Source organism: Protomyctophum parallelum, assembly GCF_964188405.1.
Source record: "Protomyctophum parallelum genome assembly, chromosome: 7".
Classification (NCBI taxonomy): domain Eukaryota; kingdom Metazoa; phylum Chordata; class Actinopteri; order Myctophiformes; family Myctophidae; genus Protomyctophum; species Protomyctophum parallelum.
Genome location: NC_139705.1, coordinates 14,390,914 through 14,411,040, shown reverse-complemented (window position 1 = coordinate 14,411,040; position 20,127 = coordinate 14,390,914). Strand labels below are relative to the sequence as shown.

At 42.3% G+C, this 20,127-nt stretch overlaps 1 protein-coding gene across 1 annotated transcript in view; it reads right to left on the bottom strand.

Moving 5' to 3' along the window:
- The window catches only part of LOC310861750 (kazrin-like), a 232,486-nt gene that overhangs the window by 14,012 nt on the left and 198,347 nt on the right, over positions 1-20,127 (bottom strand). The window contains 1 exon segment of the mRNA XM_083769357.1: positions 14,584-14,775. Coding sequence (XP_083625483.1) covers positions 14,584-14,775 — 192 coding nt within the window.

The window sequence follows — 20,127 nt, the reverse complement described above, 5'->3', positions numbered from 1 at the left end:
CGATTGTGACGGGGAAAAATGGGCTGATTCAGGATCACAAATCATGTTAGCCTTTTGAGGAGAAAGCACTGTTCTAGGGCTGGGTGAATAGTGAAAATATATTATCTTGTAGATGTGCTATTTTCTATAGTTGTTGTACATATTTGAACATTTTTGAAAGAATATATAAAACTAGTAAAAGACAACAATTTGCTGTATTACAAATTTACAACTAGAAGCTTGACCGGCCGAAGGCGTAAAAGGTGTAACGCAGAAACCTGTGGCCTGTAGAATGATGTTACCATAGGTGTGAGTCGCTGTTTGATGGCATTGCGTAGAGCGGGCTTAACGGGCAAAAGAGGTGCCTGAAATGTGGCTGAATAATGCATTATATAACTGTACAATATGTGAAGACATTGAGGGCAGGATAATAAGCCTAGACCATAGACAGAGAAGTGATGAAGAGTCTGGGGCAGATTCAGAGGCAGGTGGAGTGCTGATCAGCCCGTGACGCCTGTGACGCACACAGCGACGTTGCCTCTCTGATTCTGGTAGTGGAATATGCAAAATCACAGACGATAATATCTCTCATAGATATCAATATATTACCCCAGCCCTGTCAGCCACTTCAGGAGAAAGCGCTGTGCCTAACCGTTTATAACCCATTTATGAAAATGTTTCGTGGATAAAGGCAGCATCCCAAGGGCACTCTAAGAGCTCATGGCGGCTACATTAAGGCAGACAGGTGCGACGGGGAAGAGCTCGCATGTCTCCACCGCTGACAGCCATATTAATGTTTCCCCGTCCTCCGAGGCTCCATCCAGGACTCCAGGCCTCCGCAGGTTATTACCAGATGAGACGGAGGCCGGCCGGGCGCCGCCAGGGAACCATGAAAGTAATGTCCGCAGACAGAGCGGGAACCACAGAGAGTAGGAGCTGAGACCATATTGGAGAGACTAGAATATTGTTGTCGGCCAGAAACCTCCTACCTCCATTTACATATTAGTACAGGAAATCTATGGAAAATACAGGATCAACCTCAAGCTAATTGCAAAAAAATGCAAAATCTTCAATATATCCTGAATAACAGAAAAAAAGTTGCCTGGAATTGTCTGGGGGGAAAGTTTAGAAAATGGCCTGTACAGTATGGCCACCATTAACATCCAATATAAGGCAAATATTTTGTGGCTTATGGCCAAATTTAGCCCAAAGAGTTTAGTTTGAGGTCAAATTACATTATTACTGGACTATATACGGTCTCACACAGTCAGTGGGAACATGCGTGGAGTCTATGCACGTGTGCAGATTAATTTGTGTAGATTGGTTGTGTAACTTGGCCAATGTTTGTTTTCAAAAACATAAACGGTTATTTTAAAGTGTGTAATTATTTGCAATGTTTTTCCATTCAGGGCCATTGCCATTTCTTTATGGTCTGATAAGCACACGTTAAGTGGTTTGCAGCTCAACCAACACACACTTTATAGACTACTAGCATCATGGCTGTTGTGCTTTTCATGCAGGTTAACGTGCACGGCGGCTTGCACACTAATGGCCATCATCTCAGCTCTTGTCAGGCGCTATGCAACTAGAGGGCGTTTGAGGAGAGCCACCACTCGTGAATGACTGAACAAGAACACCCAGATGATCCTGAGGGAGTTCTCCGTCTTTAGCCCGGCATAGAAAGCCTGGTCAGATTTGGCATCACAGTTTGGTTCAGTAATCTCTCAGTGCAACTGAGGTCCAAATTTGTTCAGATTGGTGCAGGGAAGCTCATAGGGGTCAGACAACTCCCCTCTCTGCAGTCTATTTATGAGCAGGCTACACTAAGACAGGCTCAAAAAAGTGTCAGTGATGTTACCCATGTTTTATTAAATGAAGAGTTTGTACTTCTGTCCTCTAGGAGATGGTACAAAGAACCAAAGTGGAAGTACATCAGGTTTAAAACATTGTTTGTGTGATGTTTTGTGTGGCTGCAGCAGGGGTAAAAGCCTAAGACAAATTTCCCTCGTGGACAATAAAGTTTACCTTGACCTTCCAACAGCAACGTCATCCCTGCTATGGTTAGTCCATAGCAAAAATAAAAGTGACAATTTCACAAAATGCCAAGACTATCGAAAACAGCAGATCACGTGGTGTGATTGTAAGTTGGCTATTTTCGCTATTTGTCGTATGACAACATATACACTGGTTAAACCATTGCTTTGAGTGTTATTTGAGCATTAAGTGTGTGTGTGTGTGTGTGTGTGTGTGTGTGTGTGTGCGTTCGTATGTGCGTGTGTGCGTGCATGTGTTATGTGTGTGCTCCATGCTGTGTTTTCTTTCCCTCTAAAGGTCACAAGCAGGATGTGATAATCATTTGCAATCTGCAAGTGTCATGCATCCATGTTTAATAACTGTATTATGTGAATTCCCCACACAATAGCATGCTTGAGTCTGATGGCTTGTGCTTAATTGAGTTTGCAGCGCTAAAGCCTTAAAGGTCAAACGCATGTAGTTACAGTAAAGCATTTCTATTTGTAACACTGCTTGAAACTCTTCTGAATAAATTTTAAAATAAATGTTTATCATAACTATAGATATTTCATCTTGGAGCCTTCAATTTAAATTGCTCTTATTCAGCAACAGCTTAGCTGTGTCCAATAGCTTATTCAACAATTGGACACTTTTCCCCTTAGAGTTATAGAAATAAGAAATTAATAAAAAAGTGCCTCAGCCATTTAGTTCACTGTGGTTTGTATGCACTGCAGCACATTTACACCAGAGTTATACTGTTGCACGCAGTTGTCAAGCAGCAACAATAGAAGATCTGCAAGCTCACAACATGTCACACAGCAATGGAGTATGAGCTTGCAGATCTGCTACTTTCAGAAGTACTGGGGCCTTTATATCACACCATAAACACTGCAATTCCCTCACTCTCTTGTTAAATAATGTCCATCATTGTCTGTTGTGTCACATATCTTCTAGTACAGGATCTTAACCACAATTTAGCTGCCGGGAACCATTTCTGTCTATCTCCCAAACCCAGCATCTGGAACAGTTCTTTACTTATCAGGTCTCTAGATGAGGATGGTTGAAAAGGGCCTGCCGCCTAACAAATCATGTCCACATATAGAGTGGACTGAATAATGTGATCATTTGAGAATTCATATTCATGGGATAGCCTGGTGCTGCTTCACCAAAAAGAGGCACTACCCACAGTCCAGTGGGGGGAAAAGTACTTGCATGTTTTACTTGAGAAGCAAAAGTATCAATACTGCAATGTAGAACTACGGGACTAAGTAAAAGTCCCCAATTCAAAATTTGTTATAAAAAGTTACAAAAGTACTCATTATGTCCTATTTCAAGTTGCATGAACACCTTTTGAAAATAGCCGATCTACAAGCTCACAATGCGTCACATCTCGGCTATTTTCAAATGGCCAAAATGTATATAGGGCTTAAGTGGCTAATGCATCATTTATTTTTAAATATAATAATAAGACCTTCAAGTGCAAATCTCTGAAATTGATTGGGGTTTAATATGTTCCAAGGCACAAACACAAACTATCAATACTAGATTAAGACTAATTCAGTATAATTGGATAATGAGAACTTGCATAACCCCGGAGAAAGTAAATAAATTTGATCCAAACATTCCTGATTTATGTTATAAATGTGGGGAACATAAAGGTACACTGTTCTACTGCTTATGGGAATGTGAGGAGATTAAAACATTCTGGAGGTCTGTGGTCCATTATGTCTCTCAGATTACGTCAGGTCCAGTTCCTTTGTCCTAAATTATGTATACTCAGTATTTATCCATTAAATTGTACACTAAATAGTAATGAAAAAATATTGACCGACCTTTGCCTGTTACAGGCCAGACGCTCAATTGCGCTATGTTGGAAGAATGTCAATGCCCCTATGATCGGCATTTGGCTGAGGAACTTAACAAGTTTGGCACATGAGAAACTAACATATGTAATTAGGAAGAAACCTGGGGTATTCTATAAGATATGGGAGAAGTTCTTGGACTTCATTAAGCGAGGTGATATTGAAGAGGCTTTGGATGTATAGTGGTTAACTGAGTAGTCAGCTGTGGGGTGGGGGTAGGGAACTGTGACGGACATTGGGCATTTGTTTGTTTAACTGTATGTAATGTGTTTTATTTTCGTTTTATTTTTCTTTATGTCATTATTTATTTATTTTTGTTCTGTATTTATTATTGTCAAAACATTTTGTGATAAGATGTTGTTTGTATGTGTGCTGCCATGGGGATGTGGGGGGAAAAAGATATGTCAATTGTTTTGAAAATACTTCTTTGTACTGTAAAGAAAATGAATAAACATATGTTTAAAAAAAAGAAAAGAAAAAAAAAATATATATAATAATAAAAATCTACAAAGTAACTAGTACAGGTACAGTCAAACAGAAATGTAATCGGTACAAGGTACAGTCAAACACACGTCCAATGGTATCACCAAAAAAAGCCCTTGTGGTCTCGTTTCCATTCAGGTCCTGGGTATTCAATTCATAATCATGACATGAAAAATAACAACAAAATTCAAATCATCATAAAAGGTAAAAATAAATATGTACAGGTTGGGGAACAAAGAAGGGGGTTATAAGGAGTTTGGGGTAGTCACTAGAGTGACTAGACTAAGGGGGGGGGGGGTAATTATTTCCTCTCCCTTTGGCATGCTGAAAGGTGGATTTTCAGGTCTGTTTTAAAGGACGCCAGGGATTTTCATTTGAAGAGGGAGGGAGTCAGGGCATTCCACAGTACTGTACTTAAAGCATCTTTCACTCATTCCACAACGCTCACGCAGGTAATGAAGTTCCTCACGTTAGAAAGCCTCTCCATGTTGGCACTATGCCATTCTTACAAGTACAGTAAGTAAGTGACCCATAGGGAGCCGACAGGATTTTATTCTTTCTTTCAGCATAATTAGACAGACAGAGAGAGAGAGAGAGAGAGAGAGAGAGAGAGAGAGAGAGAGAGAGATTAGCTCATTGGAGAGAGACACCGTTGTTTGGGGACCTGCTTAACTGAATAATAATAAATAATAACCAATGAAAGGTGAACCCACAATAATCTTTGACCCCCTTGGTCCAGTAGCATTATACAAGACACAGAGTTCTTGACAGCAGGGAGCCACAATTAAAAATGTATGAAACATTGCTCATTAGTGGTATGAGAGCCCATTGGTGTGTGTGTGTGTGTGTGTGTGTGTGTGTGTGTGTGTTTGTGCGTGTGCGTGTGTACACGTGCGTGTGTGTACGTGTATGTGATAGAGTACTGTAAAGCAGAGAGAGATATCTGAGATGGATGACAAGAATTTTTTTCTCTGAATAGTTATTTCCTTACATGAGAAAACAGTACATGAACTGGTGCTGTGAGCGCACTCCGGCTTTGACCCAGTCGGTCGGTTGGTCGGTCGTGCGGTTCTCGAGCTGTGAAGGACATACTCCTTCAGACATGCTTCAGACACATTGCTTTGTGAAGGACAGACTCCTTCACACCTGCTTCACACACATTGCTTTGTCAGTACTGTGATGTCGGGCATAATAAACCTTGACATACGGCATGTTATTGCTTTACCCCTCTGTCCAGTCACCAGCAAACAGTCCAATTCTGCATGGCTATTGGCTACAGTATAGTGAGTTAACGGTACTGCACTGTATATTATTCAGCAATATAAAACACATTATAGGCATATAGCCTTTCCTTGTCACTTTAAAATTTATTGTCCCCACCCCATTTTCCAGATGGATTCTGCCACTCTTTGTGACTTTGTGAGGAAAAAAGATAAAGTTACCCTTCACAGCCACTGGGTGCCACTGTGAGCCAAACCCATTGCTCTCCCTGGAGACAAACCAATTGAAAAAGAAGATTGAAGCGTTAGTCAGAACAACCTTCCCCATTCCCATTACTTGTCACGTTGAACCGGCTGCCATTATCAGGGCAATGAATCACAGTGGATTGGGTAAACATTAGCCACTGTTAATGATTTTCCTCCAGTTTCCACAAATTCAATTGAAACCTTTTTGACACGGAACTTAATTTGTTGAATATGATCAGTTTTAAACAGTCCAGTGAGAGCATGCTGGCGTGTGTGTGTGTGTGTGTGTGTGGCAGGGTGCGTGTGTGCACTCTATTTCTCGTGCGTGCACAGGCAGCCATTTCTATTTGTGTATGCATGCGTACATGTAGTATGTTATTACGGTATGTGTATAGACAAAGACGGTAACATTTTCATTAATTTATCCTTTTGTAACCTAAAGAGTGTACAAATGACATACACTGGTACAGACAGAGTTACAATGTAAATGAACACTGAGGATTTTACTGTAGACCAGTGGTTTTCAACCCTTTTCATATCAAGGCCCATTATTTATTTGGTATTTGAGCCACAAAATGTGATGAGATTTAGCATCGCAGACACGAAATGTAAGAATATTTTGTCCACAATTCCATGCTGTATTGATGTGGTAGGTCAGATGTCAGGCAAACGTGTAATGAAAATTCTTGTACATTCTCCAATTGTCTAGACTTGTAAATTAAGTAATGCAGATGTTTAAAAATAATTTAACTCTGGGTTCGATTCCCGCTCGGGGTGCTGTGGGTGCTGGCGGCGTGTTTCCTCCTCCGCGTCATCAGTGCCCATACCCGAAGGCGGGGTTGGCGAAAGGGCCTTTCTGTGTGGAGTTTGCATGTTCTCCCCGTGTCCCCTAGGGTAGATACCCTCACAAAAACATGCAGTAATCCTGGTCTCTAAACTGCCTCCCCCTGGCCAGCCGGGGCGCCTGATGGAGGGGAAAGGAACTGGTTGGAATAACGTGTTCCTTCCATGCGCTACGTCCAACCAGGGAAACTCCCCCCTGTCAGGTGTAAAGGAGCAACTTGGACACTCAAGCATGAAGGAAGCATGAGTTAAGTCCGTTGCTCTCCCCAGGTTGGCGGAGGGTGTGTAGAGCCCAGGATCACATTAGATGATTGACACAGGGGTGAAAAATGGGTTACAAAATTGTGGGATAAAAAATATATATAAAAAAAAGAAAAAAATAATTTAACTCTTGAGAGCGTAAAAGGGTCCATTAGGTGGACCCCTAAGGGTCCATTAGAGTTAGATCTATAATCTATAAGATCCTCAAGGACCACCGGTGGTCCCCGGACCACTGTTTGAAAAGCACTGCTGTAGAGCCTCGGCGTCAAAGACATACATGGTGCTTTGTGAGCACGCTGCAGCATGAAATGGCACTAAAACGAGAGGCGGAGCTTCACTTTGATGTTACACAGGCCGTCCAATAATGCGTTCATTTGAGCTCCGTATTGACTGTGGGGTCCCTGAGCAGTAGTAATTAGTCGACGCGAGAACTGCTAATTAAAAATCGTCACAGCTGCATCAGCGATACTTTGAAAATGAATTAAACATAACTTTGATGTGAAATGGCGCAGGTCTAAATGGGAGTTGGGACTTTGTAAACATCACTCCGATTAATGGTCTACCTCGGTCAAACTGGCCTTTTCTTTCCTCAGCTTTCCTCAGCCCTGAGATAGTTTCCTTTAGTCATCGCTGATGTAGAGGCAGAAAGTGAAACTATTGCACAAGTACCGCCTCGAGTATACCCGAGGCATCGGAACATAACCTGCAATTGCAAAGCCATTACACAATTACTGTCACCATTACAGTGCACAGAACCCAATGACTGACAGAGTTGGAGGGGAGCCTTAACAATGAGACAGCAGTGTGCACAACACTATGACACACACACAGAGAGAGAGAGAGAGAGAGAGAGAGAGAGAGAGAGAGAGAGAGAGAGAGAGAGAGAGAGAGAAAACAAAGAAAAGAGAGAAAGAAAAACCTAAACCTAAAGGACTGCAGGATATCGATATAGGAAGAAAGAAAGAAAACTGACAACTAGAAAGAGAATAGACTGAAAGGTGCTGTTTTTTGCCGTCTCCATTTTGTATTCATGAGCATCATAAAATCTGCATGTAATTTAGCAGCAAAGCGTCTGAATTGAGGCAGGAGTGACAGTTTCTCTGAAACATTCCCTATATTATCTCAAGTGGCAAAGAGCAAAAGGGTGAAAAGGCATTTCTATTCAGCTACCACATCACAGAAGCCACCTCATGTTTTTACACAGCAGAATTGCCTCACGCTCGGCTCACTGCATCTCTGAAACACCGCTCTCATTCTTCTGGGAAAACACTTTTGTCTGAGCATCATCCTGGTGGCGATGTTCACAACATGAAATTGGGGAAAATCAAATGGACAAGACCTCAAATCAGTTGACTTGACAGCATGGAGTCATTAATGCAGCTAATGAGCTAACAAATGCTGGAAATGTTTCAAATGAGAAGGTACGTCAGATCAACAATCTGTAACTTACTACCGCCAACAACTAATTAGTCCACTAATGAGTCCTTTTGTAGGGGCAAGCTGTCAAATCTTACAATAAATGCACCATGTCTCTGTGTGTGTGTGTGTGTGTGTGTGTGTGTGTGTGTGTGTGCGTGCGTGCGTGCCTGTGTGTACGTATACATACGTTACGTACTTGTGTACGTCTGAAATCGTAACTTGAGAACCGTTTGCCCCACGGATTTCAAATTCGACACACGCGGTCCACATCACCACACGTAGTGCAGTGCACGCCATTGAGTCGGTCCGATACACGGTTGTCCAGAACACCCACAAAAGTCTCTGGTCAGGTTCTGCCAGTGGACCTAATGAGCCTTAAGTCACCACACCTGCGTAATTTCCAGGCTCCGCCAGATCAAATTGATTGCCATGGCAAACCCAGCCTTATTTCCCACACCTGCCATTTGATCAGTTCACTTTTCACAGTCAGTTTGCACTCTTTTACCACTGCACAAGGACTCAGGCCCAGGCTACACATACATGGATCTTTTGCTAAATGTATATTTCCGTCGACAGAGATATCTATGTCCACACACAAACGCAGAAACGCATTGAACACAGGATAAAATCACTGCAGTAGCAGGTTTCAATTGTAGGCTATATTATATTTGATTTACACTTATGAGGTGACAATCATATTTTTTAATGAAGGAATAAGTACCACATTGTAAAAGCCACCTAAATTGTGTGGAAGTGGAACATGTTTCTTTCATTGTCTGTCAGAATGTCACTCTACTGTATGTGCGTAAATCTCCAAATCCCGATTCTCGACTTTTCTCTCCATATAATAAAACAATTATAAGACACTTTACCATTGCTCTGGCGACTTGGCAAGTCCTGCACAGAAAATAATAGCAGAGTGAGACGTATATAAGTGTCGTGTCCACAACCAGTTGTGAGCTTGTAGAGTGGCTATATTTTCCAGGTGTATAATAAATGTCACGTTATAATGTAGGCTAATAAAAGTTCACGCGCGCACATTGTTGGCATGCAGGCGTGGTGACAACGGAATGCAGTCAAGGGTGCTCCCTTTATTACCAAAACAGAGAGAGAGATGTGCCATATGCGCACGGCGACCCACTGTATACTTTCTTCTCACCAACCACGCTATTTGATGTGATTAATTCACACCTCTCTCTCTCTCTCTCCTCGCATGACCATGACCATGAAATGGAGAGCAAAATGATATAGTTTCACATGCGGCTATGCACACACCACGCATAGACTTGTTGGTGTAGGCTACTGCGTAATGGCATTTGGCCTGGGTCCTTATTGGTAATATCCACAGTTTATCTGTAGCGGTCCGCACTCCGCAATAAACCTATTGTTCAAGCTTCGCACTCGGCACCTGAAATCACCAGTCCTCACTGGACTAGTAGGCTGATATATTTATTATTGGATGCAGCAGAGCAGAGCCTTTGCTCGCTGCAGTTGATGCAACATATGATACGTTTTAAAGTTGTTAACAGTGATATATAAACATGAAGAATCGGATTGATATCCATGTAGTTTCCATGCAGGCACCCCACACACACCACACCGGCACACCCTACTAGTGTATTCCCGATTATCATCGTTCACAAGTAGGCCGGTGCCCGACAGGCACAAGTCTAAGTAAGAGGAAAGAATGATCTAGCTTTGCAAACGGTCACTTTAAGAACAGCAGTGTCCAGGAGTTACCATGGTTTTAATACAGACAACTCCAGGAACTTAATGGACACAGTTTTCCCTCCCCTGGACTTAGCACTTCTCTTTCAAAACAAACACAAACTCTAATCATCACCATGCAGCATGTGCAGCATACACAGTATGGACAAAGTGTGAATTGCGGTTTGTGGAATCAACTTGTACAGTAAAGCAATACAAACAACCAAATGACAAAGAATGGGAAAACAGATGTTTCCAGTTTCTGCTTGGAAACGACTGAAAGCATAGCTAGGTAGAGGGCCAGAATTGCTGGCAGCTGCCCATATGCAGAGGACTGGAAGATGCTGACAAAAAGCTAAACAAATAAATAAATTACATCCTCACGTGGGCTTGCTAGCGCCACAGTCATATCATTGCACTAGGCCTGCTAGGCATGCTTAAAGGGTCAGAACACCCACACACAAATCCATATGAATCTAACAAATATGAATTAGATATGCCTACGTATGTCACGTCGCAGAAATCAAACACATTGAGCGAGTAGTGCCAAGGAAATATACAGCTACATAAACTAAACAGCAGAAAGCTCTTAAACCAGAAGCCTATGAGAGCATTGTACAATAGCATGCTCCCTATCGCAAAGGAGTGAAGGGACACTTTGCTTGTTTGTTCCTACATGTATAGCAACAACTACAATCTGGATTGAAAGGTATAACAACGTGTAGGTTGCAACAGGTCTACTCTGAGTGTATTTGAATTCACGTTAAATTAATGGTCAGTATTTTGCTGTGCACTGTATGATCTTGGAAATTTATTTACGATGGAAATACATTGACATTTACAACAACAATAGCCAAACCAATGGATGGTCACTGGATCAACTCATCCTTGAATTACACACACTAGAATTACACACTCACAAATTGACAATTAGAATATGACAACAGGCAATTTCCTGCTATCCTCCCACATAGACTGGCTGTAATTGTGGGCCATATCCGCCCTGCTTAACATTTGTGGACCTAGTAAGCCAAGCAACGTTTCTCCACCATACAAGACATTCATTAGTGACTGACTGCTGATAAGGCCTGCAGGGGTCTGGGCTTTGGCCTTCATCAGCAAGCCTGAGTTTATTATCAGAATTACTAGCCTTAGAATTACAAGGCTGAGTCTGTGTGCAGACAAAAAAACAAAACACGTGATTGCATATTAATCATAACCTATTCTAGTTTTTTGTTCAGTTCTTACTAGCGAGTGAAATATCACAGCAATTAAGTCACTTAACAGTCTGCAATGTGTTGATCTGGTACCAAATAGTATATGTTTTGCCTCATTCTTTGTGAAATAATCCTTTCAAAAAGGTGATTCACCGCAATGTTGATGTCATCCTACCATGGTGACATTGTGATGCATGCAATTCTGCATGGCACACTGCCTGCCAGAGACCTGCCCATCCATGACTGCACCCTGTAAACACCTCAACAACCAACAATGCAATGGAGATTTGATAGCATTTTACTGTACATCCAAAAACAAAAATACTTTCTAGGTTCTGTACCCCAGTACGAGAGCAGATGGCCCACCTATTCATTTCAATGAAAGCTGCTCACCAGCGCATGAAGAACACTACCTCCACATTTTGATTTGAGCACAAATCAAATGCGGAAGACACTAGGGTTTAAAACGGTAGGCTATGAATGCGGAAGTCTTGCAATCCCATATTTGACCATCATGGACGCAGGCAGCTTTACTGTTCTAATGTGCTTCTGGGGGCTTGGCTCATCCAGGCTTTGTGTTGCCAGGTTAAGTCCTCCGCGAGCAAGACACTTAACCTCCAACTGCTCCCCGCCTGCCCTCTCTCTCTGGACAAGTCACTGCTGGGTCAATGCAGAGAAGTAATTTCCCCTCTGGGATCACTACAAATCCGTTTGCCCTGTGTAGCCATGTAGCCTAACAAGAACACTACAATCCCGGCTTTAATTCAGATAATATGAAGCCATCTGTGGTTTTCTCACTTATTGGCAAGTAGCTCGCTCAACAAGTTCATATGCCCTTGTATTGGTGTCTGCAGCACAGGAATTGTGCTGTGTTAATTACAGTGGTGGAAAGTAACTAAGTACATTTACTCAAGTACTGTACAATTTTGAGGTACCGGTATTTGTACTTTACTTGAGTAATTCCAATTCTCAATACTTTTACTTCTACTTAGGGATGTCCCGATCACGTTTTTAAGCTCCCGATCCGATCATTTGATTTTCAGTATATATCGATACCGATTTTTCCCGATCCAATATTTATATTTTTATAGAACACTTATGCCATATCACAATAGTACAATATCCAAAATTACAGACAATGTCCAGTCTAATATCATGATATGGATATAATATTGATAAGAATGTCCCGATCTTCTTCCTCTTGCCATTTTTCCTCCTCAACATGCCTGGCCCTGTCCTATTGCTGCACAGCAGCTACAATTAATTTTGGTTAAAAGCCGAGACTTTACAATTTTTCGGTTTGTTGTTTTTTTCACAGAAGCTTAGCCCTCCCCTGAGACACAGAAGTGAAAAGAAAGAAATTGTGCCATATCTTCTAATGCACATTAGTTAGGTCCATTTATATGAAGGTAACGACTTTACCCGCAACGCGGCCCGCAATTCAGCCACTGCCCGAAAATTACGAATATAGGAGCTTTCTCTGTCCCTTAATGGTATTTTCGCCCAGCGTCACCCACTATCTTTTTTGCCGACACCGGTATTTGCGCCTAGAGGTGTGCAGAGATGGGCAAAATACATTGAAAATGTATTTTGATACAAAATACAAATACTGGTTCAAAAAATGTATCTAAATACAAAATACATCTTCCATCCCCATCGAAATACAAATGACAAAATACAAAAAAGTATTTCAAATACGTATTTCAAATACATGTATTTCAAATACTGCCCATCTCTAGAGGTGTGGTCATGGGCGTATTGGCACGCTTTCCCCTAAATTGCTATTTTGGTCACACACATTTGGGAAAGCGACAGTGGAGTTTAAAACCACCCGTAACTTATACCCGTAAGCCGTGCCAAATTAGTTTGGTAGAGCGTCGCGGGCTGCACGCCTGCATGGAGATGTCCTTGGAGTAAGGCTGCGTCATCTCTCATTATTCTCTTTGTAATTTTCCTATAATCAGCAGAAGTGAGTGCCTTACTTGTGTACTGTAAGCAATGCAACACTCTTTCATGGGCTATAGACCGTAATGCTATAAAGCAATATAGCACTAACGGGCAATGGATAAGGGATCTATTAAAGGCAATAGCACATGGACTGGTGATTGGTTAAATTTGGTTTAATTATTGTAATGCCCAATGCACACCTATGCATAATATAATGGGTAACGGAGGTGTTTAAGGGATTTAGACAGGTAACCAAAATACCAACTTTAGTGGGGGAACACCCTTTCCCCACTCCTAAATCCCCAAATAGTGGCTTTAGAAAGATGAGACAGAAATGGAGCCCTTAATCATTAATTTATGTGTAATTTTTTTTGTCTATTTTGCTCTCAATGGTGTTTCCCCAGTACAGTGTCCAGTGGTGTAAAGTAACTACAGTAAGTACATTTACTTAAGTACTGTACTTAAGTACAATTTTGAGGTATTTGTACTTTACTAATTAATTTAATTAATCAGTAATTAATTAATTTAATTTCCAGTACTTTTACTTCTTTTCTTTTCAAAATCTTTTTATTTTCGTTTTATAACAGTATGGGTGTCAAGTCACAGATTCATAGAAAAAAATTAAATATCAGATTTTAGTATCAGTGACTGAGGTAAACAAACATACTGTATGAATCACAGAGATCGTGGGCAGATATAATGAAAAGACTGTTATTGTGCAACACATGCCCCTTCAAGACAAAAGAAAAACATTTCCTCCCCTTCAAGTCCCAATTTAGTATAGCCAATTCCCAATTCCCCAGCCTCTCTACAAGTACTCCATCTCTGCTAACCCCCACAATCAGTCATTGGGAAGGTGAACAAAGCCTCAGGTCTCCTCCCATACCCGGGCCGTCAAGCCAACATCTTCTTTCCACCTGACAGTGGAAGGTCTCACTAGGGGGGCGTAACGCATGTGGAGGTACACGCTATTCCCCCCAGTACTTTTACTTCTACTCCACTACATCTCAGAGGCAAATATTGTACTTTTACTTTAGTTACCAGTTACTTTGTAGATTAGAGTATTATTACAAAATGTACATTAACCACTTTAGCCTTATACAATTTCGGTCATTTGATGCGCTCACAATGCATTGCGACGCAATTGACCGAACGTAGATCGGCTATTTTCAAAAGATATTTTTTTACATTTGAAATTTTTAAATTAGAACTTTTTTACAAGTGAACCTTTCACTTGTATATTGCAGTATTGATTGCGAACAAAGTACTTTTTCCACCACTGTAATTTAGCATGTAAAATTAGTCCATTCGTAGGCTCAAAGTTGTTTCCCCAGTACAGTACAGTACAGTACAGTACAGTACAGTACAGTACAGTGTCTCTCGTACCTTGCAGGGCCTCCTTGGCGCGGTCCAGCTCCTGCTCCTTGTGGGCGAGCTGCACGCGTAGCTCGGTGGCAGAGAGCACGTCAGCCGAGCACCCTCCCTGGGTCTCCTCCAGGTCCTTACTCAACATGTCCTTCATCTGCCTCAGCAGGTGCACCTCCTCCTGGAGCTGGGCCACCTCCTCACGCAACAGGACTGCAAAGCAGCAGCAAGGGAGAGGAGAGAGGAGTAAGAAACGTTTTAAACGGTTTGACTTGACACACAAACCGAAGCAAGACACTAATGGCACGAAAGAAGAGCCATCAATTCAATTCAATTACATTTTTATTAAAGTGTCAAATCACAGTTGTCAAATCAAAGTTGTCTCAAGACACTTTACATGTAGAGCAAAGGACCGACAGAGATCCCACCCTGAGCAAGCAATTTTGCGACATTAGTAACGAAAAACTCCCCCTTAGGACGAAACGTCAAGCAGGGTGGGCCTCTGCCTCGACCGTGTCAGGGGAGAGAAAAGAGAGAGAGAGAGAGAGAGAGAGAGAGAGGGGGATCACAACATTGAATGAGGGGCAGCCTCAAAAGAACATTTCTGAAGAAAATAAAGCATCCTTAATGTAGTATATATTTTTTGGCACATGCATGACATGCAAATTGAACTCTTAATTTACCCATCCTAATATTAGGACTAGGAGCAGTGGGTGCTATTAATACTATTAGTGTGTGCTATTAATAGTGTCTTGGGGATGCTTCAACACAATCCAGGGCCAGGGGGTGAACAGGAGACCTTCTGTTTCCCACACGGCCTAGTCTCGCGTAGCCAGACAACTATTCCACAATCTCCAAATGCTATATAGTCTGGACTCTGGAACTACACTTCCCGAAATCCGAGCAAGGAAGCTGGCATTTCCGTTCACAAAAATATATTTTAAAATATCTTTACTTTTTTTTTTATATATACATTTCTGCTAAGCAGGAAGCTATATATGCTTAGATGATTTCGATTCATAATTAGAATAAATCACTTCCGCTTTATCGCTTGCTCATGATCAGAGCTTCCGTGATCCAGACTATAATGGAAGCATTTGAAATGTGCAGAAGACAACAGTTTGGCTACGCAAGACTACACACGGCCTCTCTATCCATTCAGCTGTGGCCACTGTAGTACATTATGATTTTGCCTTGTCGTTAGAGCAATGTGCCCTGACAAAAAAGGGAAGAAATAGGCCCAGGCCGTAGCGTAACGGTCTGGGCACCGGACTGGTGATCCAGTCGCGGTGTGCCGCGGGTTCGACTCCCGAACCCGACACGGCCTTTACCGCATGTCATCCCCCCATCTCTCTCCCGTTTCCTGTCAGCCTACTATCTGTCCCTTAAAAAATCAATAAAAGGCGTAAGCCGCAAAAAAAATATCTTAAAAAAAAAAAAAAAAAGGGAAGAAATAAAAAGACAGAGAGGGTGATGATATCTGAGTTGATAATAACCCCCAAAGGTTGCCAGTAGCTGACTAATGAATGTGAGTGATATACTGTAGCAAAAGTGGCACCTCACTGAGCTGCCTCAGCGGGAAAGCCCTTGCTCAGACTTTCAGGGCTGCAGCACAGCTATGGGCACCAGCTTTTCTTTTGGGCAAAAACCCCCCAGCACTTACGTACCGTTTGGGGGCTGCTGTAAAAGCACTAAATTGGTTCTGAATGCGTCAGCAGTACCCCTCACTGTGCTGATAATGAAGCGAAGGTTTTCAGGCAGCCGATAGAAAGAAAATGCAGCTGGGTTTGCATCATCGCTGGTGAGAGAGGACTACGAATCGAAATGCAAAACAGACAAACATATAGAGTTTTTGCATAGCACTGACTATAACAGTTCAAACCCGGCCTAGTTCAAAACATGGGCAGCATTGGCAACAGCAAAGGAGAATCACACTCCTTTTCCAAAAAGCCTTTAGCAAAGTGACAGTGACATTCTTACATTTTTCCAAGTCAAACCTCAGACAACCAATGTACAGTGTCAGACGAAAAAGCAGAGACATGTTTTACTTCTTTCACACTGTAGGCATTGCAGAAGTTGACGTATATGGAGATTTTTTTGAATTGATAGAATAAGTCGACTCATTCTGTTCAATTCGAGATATCCTCAGGACACCAGGGGGAAAGCTGGGCAAAGGCATCCAGCAGCCCTCTCAGATGCCACCACCATGGAGTGCCAAGCATAAATCACAACTCCTCGTGTCCCACCGCCAATATTGCCGTCAGAGAAATTGAAATCATCCAAGAAAATGCATGAGAACTGGAGCCTGAGTAAGCCTGACAAAATATCTGGAGGGAGAATGGGTCAATCAGAGAGGGATAATTCAGCTGCAGGCTGTGATTGAATTATGGAATGGATTAAAAACAATATTTCCCGTAACTTAGGCTCAAACTAATTCAGTTTGCCGGTCAGCATTTATTATATTTTCCCTTTTACTCTCCCTTTTACGTCCTGCTTTTAAGTCCTTCTGTCGCTGCTGACCTCATATGTGTACTGTAAGTCCAAGGGTTCCCAAACCTTTCAGGCCGCAACCACCCAAAATAATCATAATTAATTGGAATGAACACTTGGAATTATAGGCATTACATGTAGCTTGACTCGGTTCCACAGATAAATACTGTAAAAAAATAGCCAAACTATCGCACTGCGAGGCGTTGTAGAGCTTGTAGATCGGCTATTTTCATCCGACCAGCCTGTAGAAGTCACTAGGCTTCCCTCCCATTGACATGGCCAACCAACTGTTTTCATCTGAATGCCCAGCCAAGCCATATCCCCCACGGCGGTGGATAGGACCCCATTACCCTGTGCCAGTGCCACCCATTGCCAAAATGCTTCTCATTTATAAAGTAGTGTATAATAATTAGCCTGGATACCAGACAAATCACAGCAAAAAAGATATATTGCACTGGGCAGATATAATTGGTCTGGCACTCCTCAGTTTGAATTAGATTTCGCTCACCTCAGAGTTGTGGGTGAGTTGTGGGCTGTGAGTAACGTTTGAATCCGTTTGTAACCGCCCCTTGGAAATTCCAGACTATTATCTACGCAGTGATATTAGTCTGGCCATAGTCTCACGTAGTCAGACAACTATTCCACAATCTCCGAATGCTAGTATATAGCATTTGGAAATTGCGAGAGTCAACAGTCTGGTAACGCGAGACTAGTCTGGCCATGACAGGCTAGTGTACATGAGGAAAATTAATTTTGTAAAGTGGATTTTCCTACTTTATCCATTATGGATTGAAAGTCCAGAAAAGTACTAAACACAAAATGTAGTTTGTGATTTGGGCAATAACTTCAGATAAACGTTTAGCCATTTCCCCCCCAGTAAGATTAACTACAAGAGGTCATTTTGAACCTTTAGACAATATCGGAAAAAAAGAGTATGTTTGATCGTCACTCGTTTGTTGAAAATTGACTACCAATGCACATTGCAGGAAGTTATTTTGCAATGTGACAGTTATTCCCTTCCAGTTCCAATTAGTACACTAACAAACTGAACAATCACTCTCAGCCACATCCGATTGATGACTTCTTTCTCTACTTCTCTACTTCTCTACGGGCTGGAGTGATAATCGTCTCTTACCCTCTCTAAAACCCAAGATCTTGTCTAAGAAGATCTACACTGTAAAAGATCTATGACGTTAATTCATCTTCTTAACATATTTATAGGTGACATTTTCGCTCGCTCGCTCGCTCGCACAAGCACGCACACTACACAAGTGAAAATAGCAGATCTGCTATTTCAGCTACTTAAGTGGTTAACATAAAAACACTCCAACAAGGAGACCTGGCGTACACATGCGGTGTGTACCTTTCAGCATGATGAAGGTCCGACACGGCCACTCTGGAGCGAAAATAAACCTTTTTGTTGCCCATGTTCTGTGGCCTTTTGGTTTTTAATTTGTGTTAGCTAGCTAAATCGATGTGCTCGTGGAGTCGATGCGGGCAAAAAAAAAGCAGGTTATTAGAAGCAGGGTCGAAAGAAACTGTGGCGAGGAGAGTGTCATTACACAGAGGTGTACTTAATGGACCTGCGGTAATAGGACCACATTTTACAGAGCAACTCAAGCTGCTACAACAAAGAGCCGCGCTGTTCTAGAAAATAAGAGCCTGTGAGATACTGTTCGTTGGCGTTAAGAGATTCTGTAAGCCAAGGTCATGCGCTTGATTCAATTACTAATTAATTATGGCTGTGTTTATTGATTGTGCAACGGGCAGCACTTTAAGTCGAAAAGAAAAATCACACCCATGTGAAGTGAGTGGTGCAACTACGTGTGGGGGTCCCCAAGGGTCCCCGGAAGTTCCAGACCCACAGGACCACGACCAGGGTGCCAGCCCGGTTCTGGCAAGCCGCCCCACGTCCGAAACGGTAGAGAAATGAGAGAGTTACCATGTGGGGGTCTCCGGGGGTCCCTGGGGAGTCCTCGGGGGGGGGGGGTCCCCGGAACACCCAGACCCCCAGGAACGCGCCCAGGAGGCCGGGCCGAATCCGGCGAGCCGCCCCACGTCCGAAACGGTTGGGAAATGACAGTTACCCTCTACTGTACTGTACTGTCACTGTACTGTACTGTACTGTACTGTACTGGCACACCCAAAATCATCATATATCATATCATCATCATACTATAATTCATTCAATGTCTGAATGTGTGTCTGTCTGTCTGTCTGTCACTGCCGTAGCTCCTCACAGCCTGCACCAATAACTCCCACTTTTCACACAGGCATTGACCACAAGTAAGACGCGCAAATGCGGGAAGCGAACGCAGCTCGTAAATTGCAATAACAACAATTAGAATAAATTACGTACTTTTTTTTTCTTTTTAGTTAGTAATTTTTTTAAGTTTTCTACTGTGTGTGTGTGTGTGTGTGTGTGTGTGTTTGTTTGTGTGTGTGTGTGTGTGTGTGTGCTACAGCTGCGCCCTCTGGTGGCGGGCGGGTGGTGTCACAGCACGACAGACAGACAGACACACAGACACACAGACATGATCTGCAGGGTCTCATAGTTAGTGCTCATTGCGTTCGCAATCACTGCGTTCGCAATAATAATATGGAGGGTGTAACGAAGCCCTTTTTCGATTTAACACATTAATGATTAATAATTAATTTATTAGTGAATTAAAAATGCGAAAACGCACTCAGGGCGCAGTACCCCCCACGGCCATGCTGTTTTCGTTCTCAGACCCAGGCACCTACCCACACACCCAGCCACCCACTCAGCCACACACATAGCTCCGTAAGGGAGTGGTTGCACCACTCAAAAACGAGGGACAAGGATGCTGAGCAGGTTTTGATTATTTTTTTTGCTGCAGTACCACAATCTCCTGAGGTGGTGGGGGTGCTGATATGCAGATTATTTAATATTTGATTCATTATAATACTGATGTTAGATAAAACCAGTCTTGTTTCCATTCCATGCCAGCTTGGAAAATCAACAATGGTGGACATTGTAAACAAAGTGGAAATGCAACATGGAGCTGTTTCTCAGAGCAATTTCCATTAAAACACCTATATGATATGAAAGCC